This window comes from Dendrobates tinctorius, unplaced genomic scaffold (assembly GCF_039654945.1).
Source record: "Dendrobates tinctorius isolate UK_male_01 unplaced genomic scaffold, ASM3965494v1 ptg000353l, whole genome shotgun sequence".
In the NCBI taxonomy this organism is placed as follows: Eukaryota; Metazoa; Chordata; class Amphibia; order Anura; family Dendrobatidae; genus Dendrobates; species Dendrobates tinctorius.
The window spans coordinates 1,850,663-1,876,726 of NW_027362019.1; the positions used below are offsets into that span (position 1 = coordinate 1,850,663).

The window sequence follows — 26,064 nt, forward strand, 5'->3', positions numbered from 1 at the left end:
TGGTACAAACAGTCTATTACACACAACACAGTCTCTCGCACACAGGACCCGGGGACACCGGGTTCCGTAGATCCTGTTCGTGACGCCAAATTGTGTCACCCGCCCAGGGCTGTGGGGTACTCGGTACCGGGCCGGTATCTCAGAAGGGAAGGGCACAGCAGCGGTGACCCAGTCCGTGGCCCTGGGTGCCCATGTAAAAGGGGTTAAGTGATGGAATAAAGTTTATGAATGATTCGTGACACCACCTGTGGTGCTCGGCAAGGGAGGTGTTGAGCCGACCCTGCAGACAGATCCTCTGGGACAGATGGTGGGGTGCAGCAGTGATGTTGTAGCCCTCCACAGGTAGGGCTGTAGTCCCAGGGCAGAGTAGATGAAGAGGATAGGTGTTGAGGAAGAGGGTGTAGTGTCTGGCACAGAGATGTAGCAGTGCTGAAGAAGTTGCAGAAAGAAGGCAAGGACACAGCAGAGTGTAGTTTCTTTACATTTACTTGGTAAGTGCTGTCCAGGGTCCAGATTACAGATGGCACAGGAGATGATTAGCCTGGAAGCAACTTAGGAATCTCTCTATCAGATGGGTTGTGTAGTCTCCTCTCTAGCACTTACTTGAGGTACATGCAGTACTGTGTTACACTGACGTTCCTCCTTCTTATTCCCTTTTGGATCTACCTCGTATGGCAGACAGCTGTAGCCTTCTATCTCCTTTGGCTCACACGTCGCTGTTGTGCCTCCGAGTCTTAGATGGGAATAGAGCATTTACAGCTTCCTCTGGTTTCTGTTGCAGGACCGTCAGTATCCATACAACCTTGGAGACCATGCTCCAGATCATGCGCTCTAGCTGGGAATGAGCCTCAACTCTCTGCTCAATCTCCCAGCTTCTCTCTCCACGTCCACACACTTCGCCCTCCTCACAGAACTAATTAATTTCCCCTTCCTGGCCCCCAGAGAATAGCTCTTCCCCTACTTTTGGTTCAGAGCTCCCTCTGCTGGCCTGGAGTGGGAACTGTGTTTTATGTAGAGATTAACTGCTAGAGAGACCCTTCATTGCTTCCAGGCATGACATCACACTCCCTAGGAGGAAGGTAATGCCATTGTGGCGACCATACTTCTGGGGGTGCCACATATACAATCAGAGCCCCGCCATAGGACACGAGAATCTCAGATTTCATCACCAGGTATCGGTGTAATCAGTATAACGATGCTGACCTGACACTGCCTGTAGTCACTGTGTGCACGCAGCGCTGGGGTCTGGGGCTCTAATCCCACCAAGGACAACATCTGCAAGGAGTTTGTATGTTCTCCCCGTGTTTGCGTGGATTTCCTCCGGGTACTCCAGTTTCCTCCCACATTCCAAAGACATACTGATAAGGAATTTAGATTGTAAGGAATTTAGATTGTGAGCCCCATCGGGGACAGCGATGATAATGTGTGGAAACTGTAAAGCGCTGCGGAATATGTTGGAGCTATAGAAATAAAGAGAGTATTAGAGGTTAGTATGCACAATCCTGCTGACAGGTTCCCTTTATACATTATGTCTTCATTTGCTGCTTGTTTTGCCAGTGGAGTCAATCTGTCAGATCGCGCAGATGGCAGCAAGAGCCTCCCCAACTGCAGCCATGATTGCCAAACCAAAGATAGGACAGGTGAAGGAGAGTGACTGATGCACATACAGGTATAACTACACTCTAATTCTGATCCACACCACTCTGTGCAGAGTCCTCACAGGGACCATACAAGTTATAAAGTGACAGCAATGATTGCCCAAACCAGATCACTACTGCTCTCTATCCCTCCACTGCCACCAATATGTCAGGAGAAACGCAGTCGGCCACATCCAATCGTCAGGATGATTATGCAATTGGCTGACAATTGATGGAGGCCGCGGCTGCTTCCACTACTAGGCCGGTTATTGGGGAACCCACAGTGAGCGTATGGTGTACACACCTCCAATACCAGCTCCAAGAATAATGTGTGTGCGCGTGTGCATATATATATATATATATATATATATATATATATATACAGTGGGTGCAGAAAGTATTCTGACCCCTTTACATTTTTCACTCCTTGTTTCATTGCAGCCATTTGGTAAATTCAGAAAAGTTCATTTTTTCTCATTAAATGTGCACTCTGCACCCCATCTTGGCTGACAAAAGACAGAAATGTAGACATTTTTGCAAAAATTTATTAAAAAAGAAAAACTGAAATCTCACATGGTCATAAGTATTCATCCCCTTTGCTCAGTGTTGGGTAGACGCACCTTTTGATCTAGTACAGCCATGAGTCTTCTTGGGTATGATGGAACAAGATTTTCACCCCTGGATTTGGGGATCCTCTGCCATTCTTCCTTGCAGATCCTCTCCAGTTCCGTCAGGTTGGATCGTGAACGTTGGTGGACAGCCATTTTCACGTCTCCCCAGAGATAGGTCACAACTCTGGCTGGGCCAGTCAAGAATGGTCACAGAGTTGTTTTGTTTCATTGCAGCCATTTAGTAAATTCAAAAATGTTTATGTTGACTGAAAACCCCCCAGAAATGTAGAAATTTTGGCAAATTTATTAAAAAAGATAACCTGAAATCTCACCTGGTCATAAGTATTCAGCCCCTTTGCTCAGACACTCTTATGCAAGTCACATGCTGTCCATTTCCTTGTGATCCTCCTTGAGATGGTTCTACTCCTTCATTGGAGTCCAGCTGTGTGTAATTAAACTGATAGGACTTGATTTGTAAAGGTGCACACCTGTCTATATAAGACCTCACAGCTCACAGTGCTTGTCACACCAAATGAGAATCATGAGGCCAAAGGAGTTGGCCAAGGAGCTCAGAGACAGAATTGTGGCAAGGCACAGATCTGACCAAGGTTACACAGGAATTTCTGCAGTACTCAAGGTTCCTTAGAGCACAGTGGCCTCTATAATCCTTAAATGGAAGAAGTTTGGGACCACCAGAAGCCTTCCTAGACCAGGCCATCCAGCCAAACTGAGCAGTCGTGGGAGAAGAGCCTTGGTGAGAAAGGTAAAGAAGAACCCCAAGATCACTGTGGCTGAGCTCCACAGATGCAGTAGGGAGATGGGAGAAAGTTCCACAAAGTCAACTATCACTGCAGCCCTCTACCAGTCAGGCGTTTATAGCAGAGTGGCCCGACGGAAGCCTCTCCTCAGTGCAAGACATATGAAAGCCCACACAGAGTTTGCTAAAAAAAACATGAAGGACTTCCAGACTATGAGAAATAAGATTCTCTGGTCTGATGAGACAGCGCTAGACCTTTTTGTTGCTAATTCTAAGCGGTATGTGTGGAAAAAAACAGGCACTTTCTCATCACCTGCCTAATACAATCCCAAGAGTGAAACATGGTGGAGGCAGCATCATGCTATAGGGTGTTTTTCAGCTGCTGGGACAGGACGATTGGTTGCCATTGAAGGAAACATGAATGCGGCCTAGTACAGAGATATCCTGGATGAAAACCTCTTCCAGAGTGCTCTGGACCTCAGATTTGGCCAAAGGTTCACCTTCCAACAAGACACTGACCGTAAGCACACAGCTAAAGTAAAAAAGGAATGGCTTCAGAACAACTCAGTGACCATTCTTGACTGGCCCAGCCAGAGCCCTGATCTAAACCCAACTGAGCATCTCTGGAGAGACCTGAAAATTACTGTCCACCAACGTTCACCATCCAACCTGACGGAACTGGAGAGGATCTGCAAGGAAGAATGGCAGAGGATCCCCAAATCCAGGGGTGAAAAACATGTGGCATCATTCCCAAGAAGACTCATGGCTGCACTAGCTCAAAAGGGGCTTCTACTCAATACTGAGGAAAGGGGCTGAATACTTATGACCAGGTGAGATTTCAGTTTTTCTTTTTTAATAAATGTGCAAAAATTTCTACATTTCTGTCTTTTTCAGTCAAGATGGGGTGCAGAGTGCACATTAATGAGAAAAAAGTGAACTTTCTTGAATTTACCAAATGACTGCAATGAAACAAAGAATCAAAAATTTAAAGGGGTCTGAATACTTTCTGTACCCACTGTAAGATACTATGCATATACAGTAATAAAGGGTACTGGCTGCCACCACCAATCATTTATACAGACTGATTTATAGTGCAAGATGAACAAAGCTATTAAATTTTATATATTTAAAATTGACAAGTAGTCAGTGTTTATGAAAATATGCAAAGAGGTTACCAAGTGTACAAACAATACTTTATATACAATTACATACAATAAAAAGGCATAACAAAAGAAAAGTACTAAAGCCGTGTTATGGAAATGGCACAGGTCATAGTGGAGGAAAGCTATCTTTTAAGGGAAACGGTACAGCACCACAGTGAACTGCCAATGACAAACTCAAAATCTGCTTTTATTGGATACAAACCAAGCCCATATACCTCTCCTGGTCATGGGATGTGGCTAGGCTCCAAAAAATTAAGAGATCTCCATTATTCAGGATATCTTCACCCCTGGAGGTCCCAGGCGGGAGATATTAATGCCATATTTCCTATTATGATTTTTAGCTTTCTCTAGATTGGAAATATGGCATGTATATTTGTCATCCATCTGTCAGATTTTTATTTGGGACTGATGCTACGACCGCCAAGTGATGTATGTCACTTCGTTGCGTTCACTGCATCATCACAACGCCGGAAATATGCCTGCCATAACTGTAGAACCATTGCTGTTCATAAACATCACAATATTTATAACTGGAGTCTAGCTTACAGCTTTCTGTTTGCAGGTCTCTGTACACAGGGAGGCTGAGGCGATAGTGCATCTCCACAGACCATAAATGTTGCCTCCCACATTCTTCTGCAAGTCGTGCCTGAATTTTGTGTCTTCGATCCATCAGATGACAAACTTTAATTGCCTGTTTGCAGCGGGGAAGGGGGGGTTGTGGTCCCAGCTGCACCGGGGTCATGTAGAGGTTAAGGCTAGGTTCGCATTACGTTAGGCAGCCCATTAAATGCATAGCGTTGACGGGCTGCGTTAACGGTATAGCATAACGTGATCGCGTTATGTTATACCCGCTAGCGCAGGTGAATCATCTGTGCTAGCGGTGACCGAGCCTCAGATGCTGCAGGCTGCGTCCGAGGCTCCATCACTGAATGTCGGCACATCGTGGACGCGCGTCGCTTTACTGTTTGTGTCGCGATGCGTCCGACAATAGGGCTATGGCAGCATTAACGGACTGCGTTACACCGCGTTATACCATGGTGTAACGCAGTCTGTCTAACGGACTGCCTAACCGCAGAGTGACCCTGGCCTAACAGAGTGCTAGCCTTGCGTCAATGTTCACTATGAATTGGCTTTATACATTTTACAATTACAATCTATGAAAATAGACATGCGAGTACCCTACTCTTATTTCTTTCACCCACAAAGCTCTCCACAGTGCTGATTCGCCGTACATCTACTCCTTTTTCTCTCTCTATCTCCATTCGGGTCCCTCGATAGTTCTGCACCACCTTGCATCTCCTTGTCATCTGTCTACCACCCTACCCGTACTCCCAACAGTGCTGCACCACCATACATCTCCTTTCTTATTTCTGCCTCCCACCTACCATCCTCTCCACAGTGCTGCACCACCTTACATCTCCTTCTCATCTGTATATCACTCTACCTGTATTCTACACATAGCGACCCCCCCTACAACTCCTACTAATCTGTCTACCATCCTACCCGTCCTCTCCATAGTGCTGCACCACCCTACATCTCCTCCTCATCTCTATTTACCACCCAGGCATCCTCTCCACAGTGCTGCACCGCCCTACATCTCCTCCTCATCTCTATCTACCACCTACCCGTCCTCTCCACAGTGCTGCACCGCCCTACATCTCCTCCTCATCTCTATCTACCAACTACCTGTCCTCTCCACAGTGCTGCACCGCCCTACATCTCCTCCTCATCTATCACCCTACCTTCCTCTCCCTTCCGCTAATGACCTGTGACTTCCATCCTCTATAATCTGAACCTCCCCCTTCTTTCTCCAAATCTTCTCTCATGTTGCACCACTTCCTGGAATGTACTACACTGGACAATTGGGCTAATTGCCAGTATTCACAATTTCTTTAGCTTGGCGTATCACCTCACTAATCTAAGTAACTATTCCCTGTTGTCTTTTCAAGCACTCAGTAGCACTTTGTATCTGTACTGTACTTATGAAGGTCCCTAATTATTATACTGATGGCCGGTCAGTACGTGACGAGCAGTTTTATTTACTACCATTTGTGACCCCCCCATATTTCCTCATAGATTGTAGCTTGTGAGCAGGACCCTCACTCCCGTAACTGGTGAAGTGTGTTACTCTGTAACGTCTTTACAGATCAGCAGGGACGAGTACAGACAATAAAGTGCTGAGAAATAAGATGGTGCTATGAAAATTATAAATATATAGTCCCCGATGTACCTGTAAAAGACCAGGTCTTATGTGTGTATACAGCGTAATAACCTGGATGGATCATTGACCACCCTCTAGGTCGTCAGGATGGAGGAAGTAGCAGGTCAGACTCACCACCGTCCTTCACCTCTTCCAGATGTGTCAGAAGATGTTCATAATCTTTATTATCTTCAGGTCCTTCCTGATGCAAAAACACACAAAGAAAGAAACTAAGAACATGAGCCATTGTATGGAGCGTGTCCATCTACTCCATGGTCAGACAGGGAAAAGCCCCCACATAAAGCCCATTCTGACCAGATCTACAGCTTATAGCATGATGGTCAGTATTATATCCTTGGGATGAGCCAAAACCCCAAGACTGGTCCTCAGAAGAGGAGACCTGAAGTCTTAGGAGACCTCATCAACTTTTATTTTCACAATAGAAACTAGCTAAGACATATATATATATTGTTATTAACAAAAGATATTAAGCATATTGTTGGGCATATTATTTTGGATGCTCTAGTAATTTACTCAAAATTTTGATATATTGTACAACTAGAATTGTATCCCTCATCAGCTGTTTTTCCTACCTATGCTTATGGTGTCTATCAATGTTTAATAAAATGATTGTCTATTTCAGGAAATGAGTGACACTCTTGGTTTTTGCGTCACCTCACAGTGACATGACCTTTGTGATACATTTGTGCATTCAGAGTGTAGCCCGCTCCTTTATAGGATAGTGGGCTAGGGTATTGTGCTTACCATATATATATATATATATATATATATATATATATATACACACATACACACACATGCAGTTAGGTCCATATATATTTGGACAGAGACAACATTTTTCTAATTTTGGTTCTAGACATTACCACAATGAATTTTAAAGACAACAATTCAGATGCCATTGAAGTTCAGACTTTCAGCTTTCATTTGAGGGTGTCCACATTAAAATTGGATGTAAGGTTTAGGAGTTTCAGCTCCTTAACATGTGCCACCCTGTTTTTAAAGGGACCAAAAGTAATTGGACAATTGACTCCAAGGCTATTTCATGGACGGGTGTGGGCAATCCCTTCGTTATGTCATTCTCAATTAAGCAGATAAAAGGCCTGGAGTTGATTTGAGGTGTGGTGCTTGCATCTGGAAGGTTTTGCTGTAAAGGAAACACGCGGTCAAAGGAGCTCTCCATGCAGGTGAAACAAGCCATCCTTAAGCTGCAAAAACAGAAAAAACCCATCTGAGAAATTGCTACAACATTAGGAGTGGCAAAATCTACAGTTTGGTACATCCTGAGAAAGAAAGAAAGCACTGGTGAACTCATCAATGCAAAAAGACCTGGGCGCCCACGGAAGACAACTGTGGTGGATGATCACAGAATAGTCTCCATGGTGAAGAGAAACCCCTTCACCACAGCCAACCAAGTGAACAACACTCTCCAGGAGGCAGGCGTATCAATATCCAAATCTACCATAAAGTGAAGACTGCATGAAAGTAACTACAGAGGGTTCACTGCACGGTGCGAGCCACTCATAGGCATCAAGAATAAAAAGGCTAGACTGGACTTTGCTGAAAAACATCTAAAAAAGCCAGCACAGTTCTGGAAGAACATTCCTTGGACAGATGAAACCAAGATCAACCTCTACCAGAATGATGGAAAGAGAAAAGTATGGGGAAGGCGTGGTACAGCTCATGATCCAAAGCATACCACATCATCTGTAAAACACGGCGGAGGCAGTGTGATGGCTTGGGCATGCATGGCTGCCAGTGGCACTGGGTCACTAGTGTTTATTGATGATGTGACACAGGACAGAAGCAGCCGAATGAATTCTGAGGTATTCAGAGCCATACTGTGTGCTCAGATCCAGCCAAATGCGGCCAAACTGATCGGTCGTCGTTTCATACTACAGATGGACAATGACCCAAAACATAAAGCCAAAGCAACCCAGGAGTTTATTAAAGCAAAGAAGTGGAATATTCTGGAATGGCCAAGTCAGTCACCGGGATCTCAACCCAATTGAGCATGCATTTCACTTGTTAAAGACTAAACTTCAGACAGACAGAAAGGCCCACAAACAAACAGCAACTGAAAACCACCGCAGTGAAGGCCTGGCAGAGCATCAGAAAGGAGGAAACACAGCGTCTGGTGATGTCCATGAGTTCAAGACTTCAGGCAGTCATTGCCAACAAAGGGTTTTCAACCAAGTACTAGAAAGTATTACGTTACGTACCGGTAACGGTATTTTTCGGAAGCCCATGACAGCACCACGAGAGAGGGGATCCGCCCTTCAGGAACAGGAAACCTACAGATACAAAAGGGCGGCACCTCTCCCACGCATCAGTTGGATTACAGCGCTTGAGAGGCTACCATGGTTAGTACACAGCATATACACAATATATACAACCTATCTATCCTATTTACAATTCTTTATACCATCTCCCACATAAGGTAAATTCGTGAAACAATCTTCTAAAGGGGTGCACCCCTATATGTGAACAAGGGAGGGAACTAAGGGTGCTGTCATGGGCTTCTGAAAAATACCATTACCGGTACGTAACTTAATACTTTATTCGGACTCCCATGACAGCACCACGAGAGAATTACAGAGATGTAAACTAATTTAGGAAGGGACTACAGCACCCTTAGCCCGAAGATGAGATCTGAGGAGGCACCCATGTCTAACCGATAGTGGTTAAAAAAGGTTGAGGGAGATGACCAGGTGGCTGCCTTACATATCTGGTCATTTGATACTCCAGATCTCTCCGCCCAAGATGACGCCATGGCACGAGTGGAATGCGCCCTCAAATTCTGTGGAGCCGGACCGCCACCTGCTGTGTAGGCAAGAGAGATAGCCTCCCTAATTCACCTTGCTAACATGCATTTTGACACTCTACACCCTTTCCTGGGACCTTGGAAAGATAGAAATAATGCGTTCTCCTTCCTCCAAGGATCCGTGGCTGATAAATATTTAAGTAAGCATCTCTTAACATCTAACGCCTGAAGGATTGGTCGGATTAGGGAGGAAGGAAGGCAGAACTATCTCTTGTGTCCTATGAAAGTGAGATGCTACTTTGGGAAGGTATGCCTGGTCCGGCCTTAGGATTACTCTATCCTGTAAGAACTCTGTATAAGGGGGCAATCTGGAAAGTGCCTGTATATCGCTTATTCTACGTGCAGATGTTATCGCTACCAGAAAACTGTCTTAAGTGATATTATCTTTAGTGAAGCAGAACCTAGAGGTTCGAATGGTTTTTCTGTCATGGCTGTAAGGACTAAATTTAAGTCCCAAGGTATACATCTGTCCTTGGGTATAGGTCTCGATCTGGCAGCCACTTTGATGAATCTTGCCACCCAATAGTTGCTGGCAATATCACATGCAAATAGGGCCCCTAAGGCTGAAACCTGTACATTTAAAGGGAATCTGTCACCCTTTTTTCGTCTTGCAGCTGCCGTCATAAACATCGGGGGCTTATCTACAGCATTCTGTAATGCCGTAGATAAGCCTCCGATGTAACCTGAAAGATAAGAAAAACACGTTATATTACACTCACCGGGGTCGGCGGTCCGGTCCGGTGGGCGTTGTGGTCCGGTTCGACGCCTCCCTTCTTCATGCGATGACGTCCTCTTCTCCCGTCCTGTAATGGCACCTGTGCAGGAGCACTGCTCTGCCCTGTTGAGGGCAGAGCAGAGTCCTGCAGTGCGCAGGCGTCGGGAGAGGTCCGGCACCTGCGCACTGCAGAATTCTGCTCTGTCCTCAACAGGGAAGAGCAGTGCACTTGCGCCGCAGCCATTACAGGACGGGAGAAGAGGACGTCATCGCATGAAGAAGGGAGGCGTCGGACCGGACCGCAACGCCCACCGGACTTGACCGCCCACTCCGGTGAGTATAATATAACGTGTTTTTCTTATCTTTCAGGTTACATTGGAGGCTTATCTACAGCATTACAGAATGCTGTAGATAAGCCCCCGATGTCCATGCCAGCAGCTGCAAGCCGAAAAAAAGAGTGACAGATTCCCTTTCAAGTACTTGTGGAGAGGCCCAATTCGAGACCCCTCTGGAGGAATTCCAGAATCTGTTTTGTGGGTATTCCATCCCTGACATTAAACTCAAAAGGTGGACAGGAATCGCCTCCAGGTTCTAGCATAGATATCTGTGGTAGTTTGTTTCCTGCTTTTCAGGAGGGTATCAATTACATTTTTGGAGAACCCTCTATCCTTCAATAGTGTCCTCTCAAACACCACGCCGTCAAATGGAGTCCCACTACCTGTGGGTGGCTGACTGGCCCCTGGTAGAGGAGATCCGGAAGGTTCGGCAGTACCCAGGGATCGCATACCGACATGGTCCTCAACCATGCGAACCAGGTCCTTCTGGGCCAGAAGGGGGCAATTAATATGACCCTTGCCCGATCTTCCTTACTACCAGAGGTAGGAGGTTTAATGGTGGAAAGGCATATGCCAGAGAGAAGTCCCATCTTATTAGGAGGGCGTCCACTGCCAGTGGATTTTCCCTGGGATTTAGAGAGCAGAATGTTTTTTCCTTCCTCTTTTCTTTAGTGGCATAGAGGTCTACCTCCGGCTGACCCCACTTGCGGACAATCTGGTTGTAAATGTCCGTGTTTAAAGCCCATTCTCCTTGCCTTAGGGCCCTGTGGCTTAGAAAGTCTGCCTTCATGTTGTCTTTTCCCCTGATGTGGAGCGCAGTTAAAGATCGAAAATTTTTCTCGGCTATCTGAAGGAGACGTTCCGTTATCCGCATCAGGGCCTCAGAGCGTGTTCCACCTTGGTGGTTGACATAGGCTACTGCTACCTGGTTGTCCGAGAGTATCCTCACATGATGACCCTGTATGTACATAATGAGTTTTTTAACTGCTAACTCAATCGCCAACAGCTCCCTCTGGTTAGATGAGGTCTCAGCATCGGAGTCCCAATGTCCCTGTACCGCTATGTCCCCCATATGGGCCCCCCAACCCAAAGGGCTACCATCTGTGGTTATTATGCGAGTTATCTGTGTCACCCAGGGCACCCCTGAGGATAAGTTTCTGTCATCGAACCACCACCTAAGAGATGTAAGAGTCAAAGGGCTTAGCGATACTTGACCCTGTAGAGACCCCTCTAAGACCCTGCTATTAACTAGGACGTCTCTCTGAAGGGATCTAGTGTGGAATTGTGCCCACCTGACTGCTGGATACATGAGGTTAGAGAGCCTAACAGAGACATGGCCTGCCTGAGGGTCATGGAGGGTCTATTAATTGCCCGAAGAACCTGCTGTTGTATATGATGTAATTTATCAAATGGCAAAAGACACCGCTGAGTTTCTGAATTTAACAGTAAGCCTAGAAACTTTTGGACTCTTAAGGGCTGAAATCAGGATTTCTCGTAATTTATTATCCATCCGAGGCTCTCTAACCTGGACTTAGCCTTCTCTATCTGGGATAGACAATGGTCCACCGAATTCCCCACAATCAAAAAATCGTCTAAGTACGGGACAATTAAGATATCGGCCTCCCGCAAAATGAGCCATGACTTCGGCCACTATCATCGTAAATACCCGGGGCGCTGCTGAGAGACCAAAGGGAAGAGCTCTATACTGATAATGACGGATTATACCGTGTATTGAAACCGCCAGTCTCAGGAACTGCTGGAAATCTGCGTGGATAGGCATGATAGTACGCGTCTTTCAAATCCACGACTGCCATAAAACACCCTTCAAACAACATTTTTATTGTTGAACTGATGGATTCCATCTTAAAGGTGAGATTAACCAAAAGCTCATTGAGGAAACGTAAATTAACAATCGTTCTAAATGTGTTATCCGTTTTTTGGATTAGGATTAAGGGAGATTAGAAACCTCTACCTCTCTCTGATTCCGGAACCTCGACCAGGACGTTTTTCAGGCACAGGCTCAACACCTCTGCTTCTAAAGCAGCTTGTTCAAGGGGCAAAGATCTTAAGGGAGTTGGTTTGAAGGTATCCCGTGGAACATAACAGAACTCCAACCTGAGCCCGGTGGATATTACGTTCCGCACCCAGTCACTATTGGTGATCTGTAACCTTGCTGGGAGGAAGGATGACAGTCTACCCCCCACGGGAATTGCTAGTCATTGGCTCAGTTTCTTTCGTTCTCTCGACGAGCGCCTGAACATGAAGCCAGTACCTCTTCTTCTTCTATCATCCCATCTGGGACGGTCTCTATTAGGTGAAGGAGTGCGCCTTCTCCCTTGACCGAATCTCCTTCTATTGAATGGACGTCGGTAGGATGTGGACCAAAGATTTGGGAACTTTTTCTTATCATCCCCGGCTTTCTCAAGCAGCTCATCCAGGACTGCTCCGAACAAATATTCCCCCTCACACGGGATAGTACAGAGTTTTGCTCTGGATTGAATGTCTCCCTGCCAGCACTTTAGCCACAGGGCTCTACGAGCTGCATTAGAGAGTCCTGCTGCTCTGGCGGCCATTCTTACCGCATCAGCAGAGGCGTCTGCTAGGAAGGCTGCGGCCTCCTGGATTACTGGTAGGCCCCCAAGAATTGTCTGTCTAGACATCCCCTGTTTCAACTGTGACTCTAACTGGTCCAACCAGATCATCATGGACCTGTCCGTACATGTTGAGGCTACTGCTGGCCTTAAGGAACCGGCTGCCATCTCCCAGGTATTTTTAAGGAAGGTATATGTCTTCCTATCTAAAGGATCTTTAAGGGACCCCATGTCCTCAAAAGGTAGTGAGGATCTTTTTGACGCCTTTGCTATTGCTGTGTCTAATTTGGGGGCCTCGTCCCAAGTGTTCACCGCCGGATCATCGAAGGGGTATCTCCGTTTGAGGGCTGGGGGTAGCGAACCCCTCTTATCCAGTTTCTTCCACTCTCTACAGATTAGATCCTGAATCTTTTCGTTTAAAGGGAAGACCCTTCGCTTCCTCTGCTCTAGCCCACCGAACATGACATCCTGCATGGATAATTGAGGATTGGGCTCCTCCACTTTCATTGTTCCTCTCACCGCCTTTACCAGCTTGTCCACCCGATCAAGCAGCAGACAAAACCGACCAGAATCCTCTTCCTCTGAGGAGGATGATGGGTCTGAAACATGGGAGTTCTTGCTTCTCCTCCATTCTACCAAGGAATCTGACTCCACCGGGTCCCCAGCCCTTAGGCTTTCCAGTTGGGACAGGGATTTCAGGGTTTCCCTCATCTCTGCCCTGACTATGTCCTTTAAGCTTGCAGCTATCCGCCACTGTCTGCTGGATACAGGGAGGACATAATGGGCATGCACAGAGTGCGCATTCTCTGTGTTTTGTTTTACTCGTGGCTTTCTTCCCCTAAAATAAAACATAGAGGGAGGCCCCGTCACTGAGTGAACATTCACGAAGATCACTTACCAGTGCCACAATTAAGTACCGGAGAATGAGGGGGATTTTTCTCAGTCGATGCTCCTGTCTGCCTAGAGGAGCCTTTATGACTGGACTGGTCACTTCGTCCCGCACGCTCCTTACTGTCACGGGACTCTTTCTTCTTTTGTTTGACCTGCCGAAGCTCCTCTAGGGGCGTCAGTGATGACTGTCGCTGCTGCCGCCGTTGCTGCTGCTTTTGCTGCTGCTGCTCCTGATTGCTCTCCATTACTGCGTGCAATAATGTGGCCAAGGCATGGAACCCATCTAGAGTCCTGCCTATATACCCCTCCTCCGGACAGCAGACATGCCGCTCCCTCCCCCCCAATAGGGCCCCCCTCCCCAGCTGGCGCTGCTATTGGCCGGTGGATCAGCGCCTCTCCTGATGGGTGCCACCATCTTGGGGTCCTCGCGCCTGCACAGTGGCGCCGCCGACCCAGAAACGCCCCTAGGCTCCGCCCCCCGACGTAACCAGAAGTCACGCGGGATGCCCGGGTGTTCCCTTATGCAGCGCTCCCGGGTCCACCAGCACCCTGCAGCCGCACCGGCCCCTCCGACCACCACAACCGCGCCGCCGGAGCCGGGAGACCCGAGGGGGCATACTCACCGGCGGCGGCTGAACTCTATGGAGGTGGACATCCTCCGGACCTCTATGGAGGTGGACATCCTCCGGACGCCACTCCCTGCTGCACACGCCACCGCCGTGCCGCCCATCCAGGGCCACCGTGGCGCCTTCGCCTTCCAGGAGCTCCGCACCAGGCTGAGGTAGGAGACCCCCCCGCTACCTGCACCGGCCGGCCGGCCTGGGATCCATGTCTGTCTGTAGGATCCCGACCCCTCAGGAACAGGAAACCAGCTGATGCGTGGGAGGGGTGGCACCCTTTTGTATCTGTAGGTTTCCTGTTCCTGAAGGGCGGATCCCCTCTCTCGTGGTGCTGTCATGGGAGTCTGAATAAATGAACATTTTATTCACAATTATTTAATCTGTCCAATTACTTTTGGTTCCTTTAAAAACAGGGTGGCACATGTTAAGGAGCTGAAACTCCTAAACCCTTCCTCCAATGTTAATGTGGACACCCTCAAATGAAAGCTGAAAGTCTGAACGTCAACTGCAGCTGAATTGATTTGTTTAAAATTCATTGTGGTAGTGTCTAAAACCAAAATTAGAAAAATGTTGTCTCTGTCCAAATATATATGGTTCTAAGTGTATATAGATAGATAGATAGATAAAAAAATAAAGCATGCCAAACCCTCAGAAAAATGAGGAACACACAGTGGGTATGGAAAGTATTCACACCCCTTTACATTTTTCACTCTTTGATTCATTGCAGCCATTTGGTAAATTCAAAAAAGTTCTTTTTTTTCCTCATTAATGTCCACTCTGCACCCCATCTTGACTGAAAAATAAAAAGAAATGTAGAAATGTTTACAAATTTACTAAAAAGGAAAAACTGAAATATCCCATGGTCAATATTATTCAGAGCAGCCACTGTATCTATTAAGGACCATAGTCAGTCATCTGTAGGAGGAGCTGGAAAACAAAGTTCATTGCAAAGGTGCCAAAGAAATCCTCGTAAGTGAAGGACAAAAATCATATAATGCTAAGATTATGGGAGAGAGATCACAAAAGGTAAAAAGACTTCAAGTCTAGGAGGTAAAAACCAACTACAAATAGATGTTACATGTAGAGGATACATTGTCCTCCCCCTGATGTTACATGTAGAGGATACATTGTCCTCCCCCTGATGTAACATGTAGAGGATACATTGTCCTCCCCCTGATGTTACATGTAGAGGATACATTGTCCTCCCCCTGATGTAACATGTAGAGGATACATTGTCTTCCTCCTGATGTAACATGTAGAGGATACATTGTCCTCCCCCTGATGTTACATGTAGAGGATACATTGTCCTCCCCCTGATGTTACATGTAGAGGATACATTGTCCTCCCCCTGATGTTACATGTAGAGGATACATTGTCCTCCCCCTGATGTTACATGCAGAGGATACATTGTCCTCCCCCTGATGTTACATGTAGAGGATACATTGTCCTCCCCCTGATGTTACATGCAGAGGATACATTGTCCTCCCCCTGATGTTACATGTAGAGGATACATTGTTCTCCCCCCGATGTTACATGTAGAGGATACTGTTGTGAGTTCATTTTCCCCTTCACCATTGAGGTCTGATGAACTCCTTCTTCTGGTGAAGGAAGGTAGTGAGGCTGATTACAAAGCACCTGAGCAGAATGATGATGACTGGGTGACTGGGATTTCTGACTGGATATAAGGCAGCCGACGCCCTTCTGCCTTGCGGGTGATTACTCTGAGGGATTCTTGGAGACCAGTCTGATTTCTGCTCCTCAAAAGCTAAGTTCTCTGCTCTACTTTTTGCATTTGTGTTTTGGTTTTGTTTTGCGTTGTTTTTCTGGATTTCTGTCTTTCCCTGCTGGGTGAGCTGAATTCCTTTTTGCTCTGTCTTCAGATAATACCTGAGTACTGATATAGTCTTTTTGAAGCCTAGCGTCTTCAGGGCTTTTTTCCCTATCAGTCTGTTGGCTCTTGTTTTTGAGAGGGTTTTGGCGGATTGCAGACAGCAGCTTTTCTATTCTGTCCTATTTAGTTAGCTTGGGCCCCATCATTTGCTCAGCCTATCTTTCTATCTGTGTGAGTGTTTTTTCATCTTGCTTCACCGTCATTATATGTTGGGGGCTGACTATTGCTTTGGGGTCTGCTCTGGGGCAGTTTAGATTTCCCTTTCTGTCTTTAGGCTATGTAGTTCTCCGGCTGTGATCGAGGGGTCTAGGGCACCGTAGGAACCCCCCCACGGCTACTGCTAGTTGTTGTTAGGTTCAGGGGTCTGCAATCCGATAGCTGCCAACTTCTCTGGTTTTCTGGACTTGGCTAGTATTTCTGTTTTTGCCTCCTATGGTGACTCATTCATAACAGAATCACCCGCCATACCGCAGATCCTAGGGTACTCAATAGCAGGATAGAATTGTTAAAAAAAAAAAAAAAAAGTGTGTATATTTTTTCCTCTATATCTCTGAGGCTGTAGGGGGAATTTTTTTTTTCTCTCAATGGAGATAAAGCAATTGTCTGATCATGTGGAGCAGCTCGCTGCGGAAGTGCGGGGAATTTGACCTTGCTCATTCACATGCTGCTGAACCAAAGATCCCTACTCCTGATGTGTTTTTTGGGGATTGGTCTAAATTTTTGAATTTCAAAAATAATTGTAAATTATTTTTTGCCTTGAAGCCTAACTCATCAGGGAGCTCCGCGCAGCAGGTTAAAATTGTCATCTCTTTGCTGCGTGGCGATCCCCAGGATTGGGCGTTTTCTTTGAAATCAGATGATCCTATTCTGACTAATGTGAATGCATTTTTTCAAGCCTTGGGGTTGTTGTATGATGAACCTAATGGTATTGATCAGGCTGAAAAGACCCTGCTGGCATTGAGCCAGGGTCGAGATTCTGCAGAATTGTACTGTCAAAAATTCAGAAAGTGCGCGGTCCTTACTACCTGGAATGATAATGCCTTGGCAGCTCTCTTTCAGAATGGTTTGTCAGAAGCCGTAAAAGATTCTATGGTGGGATTTCCTGTTCCTTCTGGTCTTGACGATTCTATGTCATTAGCCATTCAGGTTGATCAGCGTTTACGTGAACGCAGGACTGCACGAGAGGTGTTGCCACCTGTTGAACAAGTGTCTGAACCTATGCAATGTGATAGAGTTTTGTCCAGGGAGCAACGTCAGGAGTTCAGAAGGCGTAATAAGCTGTGTTTTTTTTGTGGAGATGCCTTGCATATTATTTCTGTCTGTCCTAAACGAGAGAAAAGTTTTGCACACACGTTTTCTGTGGGTGGTGTACAACCTAAGTTTCTTCTGGCAATTACTCTGATTTGCTCCCTGTCCACATTTTCCGCCAAGGCTTTTGTGGATTCGGGAGCAGCCCTGAATCTAATGGACTTGGATTTTGCTAAACGTTGTGGATTTCCGATGACACCTCTGCGGACGCCTATCCCTTTGATGGGGATTGATGCTACTCCTTTGGCGAAAAATAAACCTCAGTTTTGGACCCAGGTGGTAATACGGGTCGCCCCAGACCATCAAGAAAATTGCAGATTTTTGGTGTTGCATAATCTGCATGATACTATTGTTCTGGGGTTTCCCTGGCTGCAAAGTCATAATCCAGTTTTGGATTGGAAATCTGTGTCTGTGGTGAGTTGGGGTTGTCGGTGTGCCCTTAGTGAGGCTCCGTTTTTTTCCACCTCTCCTCAGTCGCATGATGTTCCTGACTATTTGGCGGACTTTTATGATGTATTTAATGAGAATGAGTCTGCGTCTTTGCCTCCTCATAGGAGTTATGACTGTGCAATTGAACTGAGCCCGGGGTGTAAATTTCCCAAGGGTCGGCTCTTCAATTTATCTGTTCCCGAGCACGAGGCTATGCGATCCTATATTAAGGAGGCGTTGGAGAAGGGTCATATTAGACCATCCTCTTCACCCTTAGGTGCCGGGTTTTTTTTCGTGGCCAAAAAGGATGGTTCATGAAGGCCTTGTATTGATTATCGTGCCCTCAACAAAATTACTATTAAATATCAGTATCCGTTACCCCTGATTTCTGATCTATTCTCCAGAGTTAAAGGTGCTTGCTGGTTTACCAAGCTTGACCTCAGGGGGGCGTATAATCTTATCCGCATTAAGCAGGGGGATGAATGGAACACGGCGTTTAATACTCCGGAGGGACATTTTGAGTACCTGGTGATGCCTTTTGGGCTCACTAATGCCCCTTCTGTCTTCCAGTGCTTCATGAATGACATTTTCTGAGACTTTGTGGATAAATTTTTGATTATTTATCTGGATGATATTTTGATCTTCTCCAAGGATTGGGATTCTCATGTGGAACATATTCGGACTGTGTTCTGGATTTTGAGGGAGAATTCCCTGTATGTCAAAGGATCGAAATGACTTTTTGGGGTACAGAGGATTTCATTTTTGGGATTTATTTTGTCTCCGTCAACTATTGAAATGGACCCGGCCAAGGTACAGGCAATTTATGATTGGGTTCAGCCCACTTCTTTGAAGGCCCTCAAGAAGTTTTTGGGTTTTGCTAATTTTTATCGGAAATTTATAGCAAAATTTTCTAGTATTGCCAAGCCATTGACTGATCTGACTAAAAAGGGTGCTGATGTGTTGAATTGGTCTCCGGAGGCTGTTTCTTCCTTTCAGGAGCTGAAGCGAAGATTCACTTCTGCCCTGGTTTTGCGGCAACGTGATGTCTCACTCCCGTTCCAGGTAGAGGTGGACGCTTCTGAGATTGGTGCAGGAGCTGTTTTGTCCCAAAAGGATCCTGTAACATCTAAAATGAATCCCTGTGCTTTCTTTTCCCGAAAGTTCTCTCCATCTGAACGTAACTGTGATGTGGGGAATCGGGAACTGTTAGCCATGAAATGAAATTTGAGGAGTGGAGACATTGGTTGGAGGGAGCTAAACACCAAGTTGTGGTCCTCACTGACCACAAGAATTTGATTTACCTGGAGTCGGCCAAACGCTTGAACCCTAGACAGGCTAGGTGGGCCTTGTTTTTTACACGTTTTGATTTTGTGGTCTCTTTTCTTCCTGGCACTAAGAATGTCAAGGCAGACGCCCTCTCTAGGAGCTTCTTTGCTGATTCTCCTGTGGTGACCAAGCCTGCTACCATCTTAGGCGAAGGGGTAGTTCTTTTTGCCATCTCGCCCGATTTGAGACGTGCTCTGGAATAGTTCCAGGAGGACAAACCTGAGCGTTGTCCCAGTGGAAAGTTATATGTTCCTGACCAGTGGAAGAAGAGAGTGATGTCTGAAGTTCATTGCTCTGCATTAGCTGGTCATCCAGGTATTTTTGGTACTAGAGATCTGGTGAGTCGGTCTTTTTGGTGGCCCGCCTTGTCTCGTGATGTCAGGAATTTTGTGCAGTCCTGTGGGATTGCTCCCGGTCTAAACCTTGTTCTCGCTCTAGTGGGTTGTTGATGCCTTTGCCGGTCCCCAGGAGGCCATGGACCCATATTTCAAAGGATTTCATCTCTGATATGCCTGTCTCTCAGAGAATGACTGTTATTTGGGTGATTTGTGATAGGTTCTCTAAGATGGTTCATCTTGTACCACTCCCTAAGTTGCCATCTTCCTCTGAGTTGGTGCCCCTGTTTTTGCAACAGGTGGTTCGCTTGCACGGGATTCCTGAGAACATTGTATCTGACAGAGGAGTTCAATTTGTGTCTAGATTTTGGAGGACTTTCTGTTCCAAGTTGGGAATTCAGTTGTCCTTCTCCTCTGCTTTTCACCCTCAGACCAATGGGCAGACGGAGAGAACAAACCAGACCTTGGAGTCGTATTTGAGATGTTTTATTTCCGCCGATCAGGATGATTGGGTTTCATTTTTGCCCTTGGCCGAATTTGCTTTAAATAATAGAGCTAGTTCTGCCACTTTGATGTCACCTTTTTTTTGTAACTTTGGGTTTCATCCTCGATTTTCTTCTGGGCAGGTGGAGCCTTCAGCCTGCCCAGGTGTTGACACTGTGGTGGAGAGAATGCACCAGATCTGGGACTAAGTGGTGGATAAGTTATCTCTCTCCCAGGAAAAGGCCCAGCGGTTTTCCAACCGACATAGGACCATTGGTCCCCAGTTTAAGGTTGGTGATATGGTTTGGTTATCATCAAAAAATATCGCTATGAAGGTGGCTTCTCCTAAGTTTAAGCCTAGATTTATTGGACCTTACAAGATTTTGGAGATTATTAATCCGGTCTCTTTTCGTTTGGCTCTTCCTGTCACATTTAAAATTCATAATGTGTTTCATAAGTCCTTGTTGAAGAGGTTTGTTGAACCAGTTGTTCCTGGGGTGTCACCCCCGGACCCTGTATTAGTTGAAGGTAACATGGAATATGAGGTAGAGAAGATACTGGATTCCCGTCTGGCTAGACGGAGACTCCAGTATTTGGTTAAGTGGAAGGGTTATGGTCAGGAGGATTATTCCTGGGTCTCTGCCTCTGATATTCATGCCAAAAGATTGGTGCATGCCTTTCATCGGGCTCACCCTGGTGGCGTGGATGAGGGTTCGGTGACCCCTCCTCAAGGGGGAGGTACTGTTGTGAGTTCATTTTCCCCTTCACCATTGAGGTCTGATGAACTCCCTCTTCTGGTGAAGGAAGGTAGTGAGGCTGATTACAAAGTACCTGAGCAGAATGATGATGACTGGGTGACTGGGATTGCTGACTGGATATAAGGCAGCCGACGCCCTTCTGCCTTGCGGGTGATTACTCTGAGGGATTCTTGGAGACCAGTCTGATTTCTGCTCCTCAAAAGCTAAGTTCTCTGCTCTACTTTTTGCATTTGTGTTTTGGTTTTGTTTTGCATTGTTTTTCTGGATTTCTGTCTTTCCCTGCTGGGTGAGCTGAATTCCTTTTTGCTCTGTCTTCAGATAATACCTGAGTACTGATATAGTCTTTTTGAAGCCTAACATCTTCAGGGCTTTTTTCCCTATCAGTCTGTTGGCTCTTGTTTTTGAGAGGGTTTTGGAGGATTGCAGACAGCAGCTTTTCTATTCTGTCCTATTTAGTTAGCTTGGGCCCCATCATTTGATCAGCCTATCTTTCTATCTGTGTGAGTGTTTTTTCATCTTGCTTCACCGTCATTATATGTTGGGGGCTGCCTATTGCTTTGGGGTCTGCTCTGGGGCAGTTTAGATTTCCCTTTCTGTCTTTAGGCTATGTAGTTCTCTGGCTGTGATCGAGGGGTCTAGGGCACCGTAGGAACCCCCCACGGCTACTGCTAGTTGTTGTTGTTAGGTTCAGGGGTCTGCAATCCGATAGCTGCCAACGTCTCTGGTTTTCTGGACTTAGCTAGTATTTCTGTTTTTGCCTCCTACGGTGACTCATTCATAACAGGATACATTGTCCTCCCCCTGATGTTACATGTAGAGGATACATTGTTCTCCCCCTGATGTTACATGTAGAGGATACATTGTCCTCCCCCTGATGTTACATGTAGAGGATACATTGTCCTCCCCCTGATGTTACATGTAGAGGATACATTGTCCTCCCCCTGATGTTACATGTAGAGGACACATTGTCCTCCCCCTGATGTTACATGTAGAGGACACATTGTCCTCCTCCTGATATTACATGTAGAGGACACATTGTCCTCCTCCTGATATTACATGTAGAGGATACATTGTCCTCCTCCTGATGTTAAATGCAGAGGATACATTGTCCTCCTCCTGATGTTCCTCCTCCTGGTGTTACATGTAGAGGATACATTGTCCTCCCCCTGATGTTACATGTAGAGGATACATTGTCCTCCCCCTGATGTTACATGTAGAGGATATATTGTCCTCCTCCTGATGTTACATGTAGAGGATACATTGTCCTCCCCCTGATGTTATATGTAGAGGATATATTGTCCTCCTCTTGATGTTACATGTAGAGGATACATTGTCCTCCTCCTGATGTTACATGTAGAGGATACATTGTCCTCCCCCTGATGTTACATGTAGAGGATACATTGTCCTCCTCCTGATGTTACATCTAGAGGACACAATGTCCTCCTCCTGATCTTACATGTAGAGGATACATTGTCCTCCCTTTGGTGTTACATATAGAAGATACATCATCTTCTGCCTGAATCTTTGTTTTTGATTTCCACTTATGTAATCTCTACACTCTTAGAACCACAGCCTTAGGGAATCGTCTGAAGCTTCTAGAACCATGTATTTACCTGTGGCCACTTACCTCTATGAATGCTGCCAGCACAGCGAGGCCTCCTGACTGGTTTGCTGCCAGTTCTACATTCTCATATTCAGGGTTATAGTGAACCACATGGATCTAAGGGAAGAGAAGAGCAGCTCAATGCCACGATCTTATGTGTATTACTTCTGACTAAAATCAACAGCCCACTGTGGGGATGTGCCGCCAACTTCGACTGAATTCCAATCATAGATTCAATGTTTTTTGGTCCTCTCTGCAACCCGTACTTCATTCAGCCAGCGGCAAGCCTTGGTCACGTGATCATCCGTGGTACGCTAGGTCCTGCTTTTACTTATCTACTAGTAGATCTGCAGCTGTTAACCTAGACAACTGGGACTTCTCTTACAATTAACTGGTGCAAGTGCCTCTTATCTGCTACAAGTATTGTGAGGAAAGAGGGAGACACAAGCGCAATATAGGGTCTTATCCCACAAATAAAGTAAGCGGTTTGACAAAAAACTGCTCACCTGGTAGTAGGTATTCAAAGCATGTATAGATAAGGGCTGCTGCAGATCCACAAGTCGGTCACCGACTATCTGAAACAGAGCTCTGCAAAGGAATACATGGATTTCGTCCGCGCTGCCCAAATGATGAAATTCCAGAAGTTTAATAAAGTTTGACAGTGGTTTATTCTACGCGTTTCAAGGTTTTTTGCAACCTCTTCTTCAGGAAATATACTCAGTAAAGGTACAGAAACTACAACCACTGTGACTTGTCTGTTCCCTATGCTTTCGGCACTGCTACATCCCCGTGCCAGCTACATCTACACTGCCCTGGGACTACAGCTTCACCTGTGGGGAGCTTTACCATCTAAGCTGCATGTACCATCAGTCCCAGCGGATCTGTTTGCAGCGTTGGCCTAACACCATATTTGCCAAACACCACGGGTGGCGTCATGAACTATCCTACCATTAACTACATCTCCCATTGCTTGGGCGCCCAGGGCCATGGACCGTGTCACCACTGCTGTGACACATTCCCCTCACACCGGCCCGGTACTGAGTACCCCACAGCCCTGGGAGGGCGACCCAATTTGGCATCACGAACAGGATTACGGAGCCCGGTGTCCCCGGGTCCTGTGTGCCATAGACTGTGTTTGTGAACTGTGTGAATTTGGCGCCATTTGCCGCCATTGCCGCGCTGCTTGGCGCGCGCGGGAAGAAAGAGGCGGGCCTTCGTGGGCGGAGCCTGCCGCAGAGCGTGAAGAAGTGAAGTGCAGCGCGGGAAGAGAGGACAGCGCGTGAGAGTAGGAGGAGCTGAGGCCTACAGCCCGGAGCATCTGGCCTGCGAAGCGGCCGCCGGTGAGCTCCCGCAACCCCCGGCCCTGGCTAACGTTAACTAGGGGGGGGGAGAGAATGTCTGCGCCACAAGCCAATGTAGCGGCGGATGCCGCTGCCAACCCCGCGGTCCCCATAATGCCGCTGTCTATGCCCTACATACCAGGAGCGGCCTGGCTACCGCAGTACTCGGGTGAGTCCCACACCCTGAGTGAATTTAAAGAGAGACTGTGCAGCTTGTTTAAAGTTTACCCTCTGTCTGAAGACCAGAAAGTGAATATCCTGACTGGACAGCTAACGGGTACAGCACAGAGAGAAGTGAAAGCCTGGCAGGACACTGATAAAGACACTGTTGCAAAGATCCTGGCCAAGCTGAGAAGCACCTTTGACACCAGCACTGCAGCTGAAATTAAGATGAGGTTCTTTGGCTGTAAACAGAGGGCGCAGGACAGTATCAGGGACTATGCCCTCAACCTGCAGGAGGCGCTGCGAGCAGTTAAGCAAATTGACTCTGATCGTGTGAAAGAAGAAGTCAAATTGTTAAAGGAGCAGTTCATTGAAGGACTCCTATCCAGTACCCACAGAGGACAGTTACGCATCATTACCCTGCAAAACCCTGATTTGAACTTTGCAGAGTTTAAGGACTGGGCTATCCGGGTACTGCAGGAATCCTCTGACAGCCGTCCAGCGCCCCCTAGGCGCCCAGCGATCACCTACCATCAGGAAGCTACATCCTTTCCTTCCATCCCTGTGGAGGCTGATGCCCAGACCCTGGATAAAGATCCAACAGAGGAGCTGCGTCTTCAGCTCCAGGAGCTGACCAAAGGAATGGCTACACTCACCAGAACCGTGCAGTCCCTGCAGGATTCCTCCAAAGAAAAGGTCCAGCTTGCTTCCAGTCCAGAGGATGTCCCATGGCTCTGGAGGAGGAGAACCCCGCAACTTCAAGGAAGGAACAACAATCGCTACGACCAGGACGGACGTCCCATCTGTCGTCGCTGCCACAAGGCAGGTCATCTTGCAAGGTACTGTCCTTTAAACGAGCAACCCCTGGGGGCAGAGGGCCAACCCCCAGGAGTAGGATCCCCAGGCCCAAGGAACTGGAGAGCCAAGTATGTGGGAGGGAGACCGATCCTTCCTGTGGTGATTGACGGCATCCCCATGAACGCTTTGCTGGACACTGGCTCCCAGGTGACCACTATGCCGTATATTTTGCACAAGAGGTACTGGGCTGATTCTGAACTCACCCGTGGCCCCACTGATGAACCAACTGTAGTTGCTAGTAATGGGCATACCTTGCCACAGATTGGATGCAAGGAAATTACTGTTAAAGTGGGCCGGGTGGAGCTAAAATCACAAGGTCTGATAATTGTTGATATTGATCGACGTGAATGTAATCCCATGATGACTCTTGGTACAAATGTAATTGAAAACTGTCTGTCCGAGGTTATTGTCTTGTTGCAACAGGTGGCTGAGACTGCTGGTTCCGGTGAACAACGAGTCCTGCAGAAGGAGATCCGAGCCCTGATGCAAAGACAACAGGTAGAACTCTCTGGCGGAGAAATTGGTAGTGTCAGAGTGAGTGATGCTTTCCCCATTGCAATACCCCCCAGATGTGAAATGTTGGTTTGGTGTTGGGCAGCCATAGGGCACAGAGGGCAGGATTACCAGGCATTGGTAGAACCAGTGTACTCTGATAGCAGGCCCACTGTCCTGACAGCCAGAGGGGTGGTTGATGTACGAAAGGGGAGAGTACCTGTACGCCTTCTGAATTGTGGGGAGGAGGAGGCCACAATACCTCGGTACACTACAGTTGCCAAGCTGCTCACTGTTAATAACAAGTCATTGCAGGCAGCAGAGCCTTTGGTCTCATCCGATCCGGTGGAGGACAATGGCCCTGTGAAGCAGCAAGAAGAGTGGTGCCAGCAACTGCAGGTGGGAACTGACTCTACACCTTCATACCAGTGAAATGGGGTTTACAGAGTGACACAAGAGTATGAGCGGGTATTCAGCAAACACCCACTAGATTTTGGGCAGGCAAAAGGGGTGCAACATCATATACCCACTGGAGACCATCCACCCATAAAGGAGAGGTACAGACCTATACCCCCAACACAGTACCAATGTGCTAAGAGTATGTTGAAAGAGATGAAGGAAGCAGGGGTCATTAGGGACAGTTGTAGCCCATGGGCAGCTCCAAAAGTGTTTGCAAAGAAAAAGGATGGTACCATGAGAATGTGTGTTGATTACAGG

At 46.9% G+C, this 26,064-nt stretch overlaps 1 protein-coding gene across 1 annotated transcript in view; it reads right to left on the reverse strand.

The window, feature by feature from the left end:
• Positions 1-26,064, reverse strand: part of CA9 (carbonic anhydrase 9) — a 386,906-nt gene that overhangs the window by 208,155 nt on the left and 152,687 nt on the right. Inside the window, exons 5-6 of the mRNA XM_073562498.1 lie at positions 22,520-22,612; positions 6,504-6,570 (exon numbers count right to left, since the gene is read on the reverse strand). Of these exons, the coding sequence (XP_073418599.1) occupies positions 6,504-6,570; positions 22,520-22,612 (160 nt within the window). The remainder of the gene's footprint in view (positions 1-6,503; positions 6,571-22,519; positions 22,613-26,064) is intronic.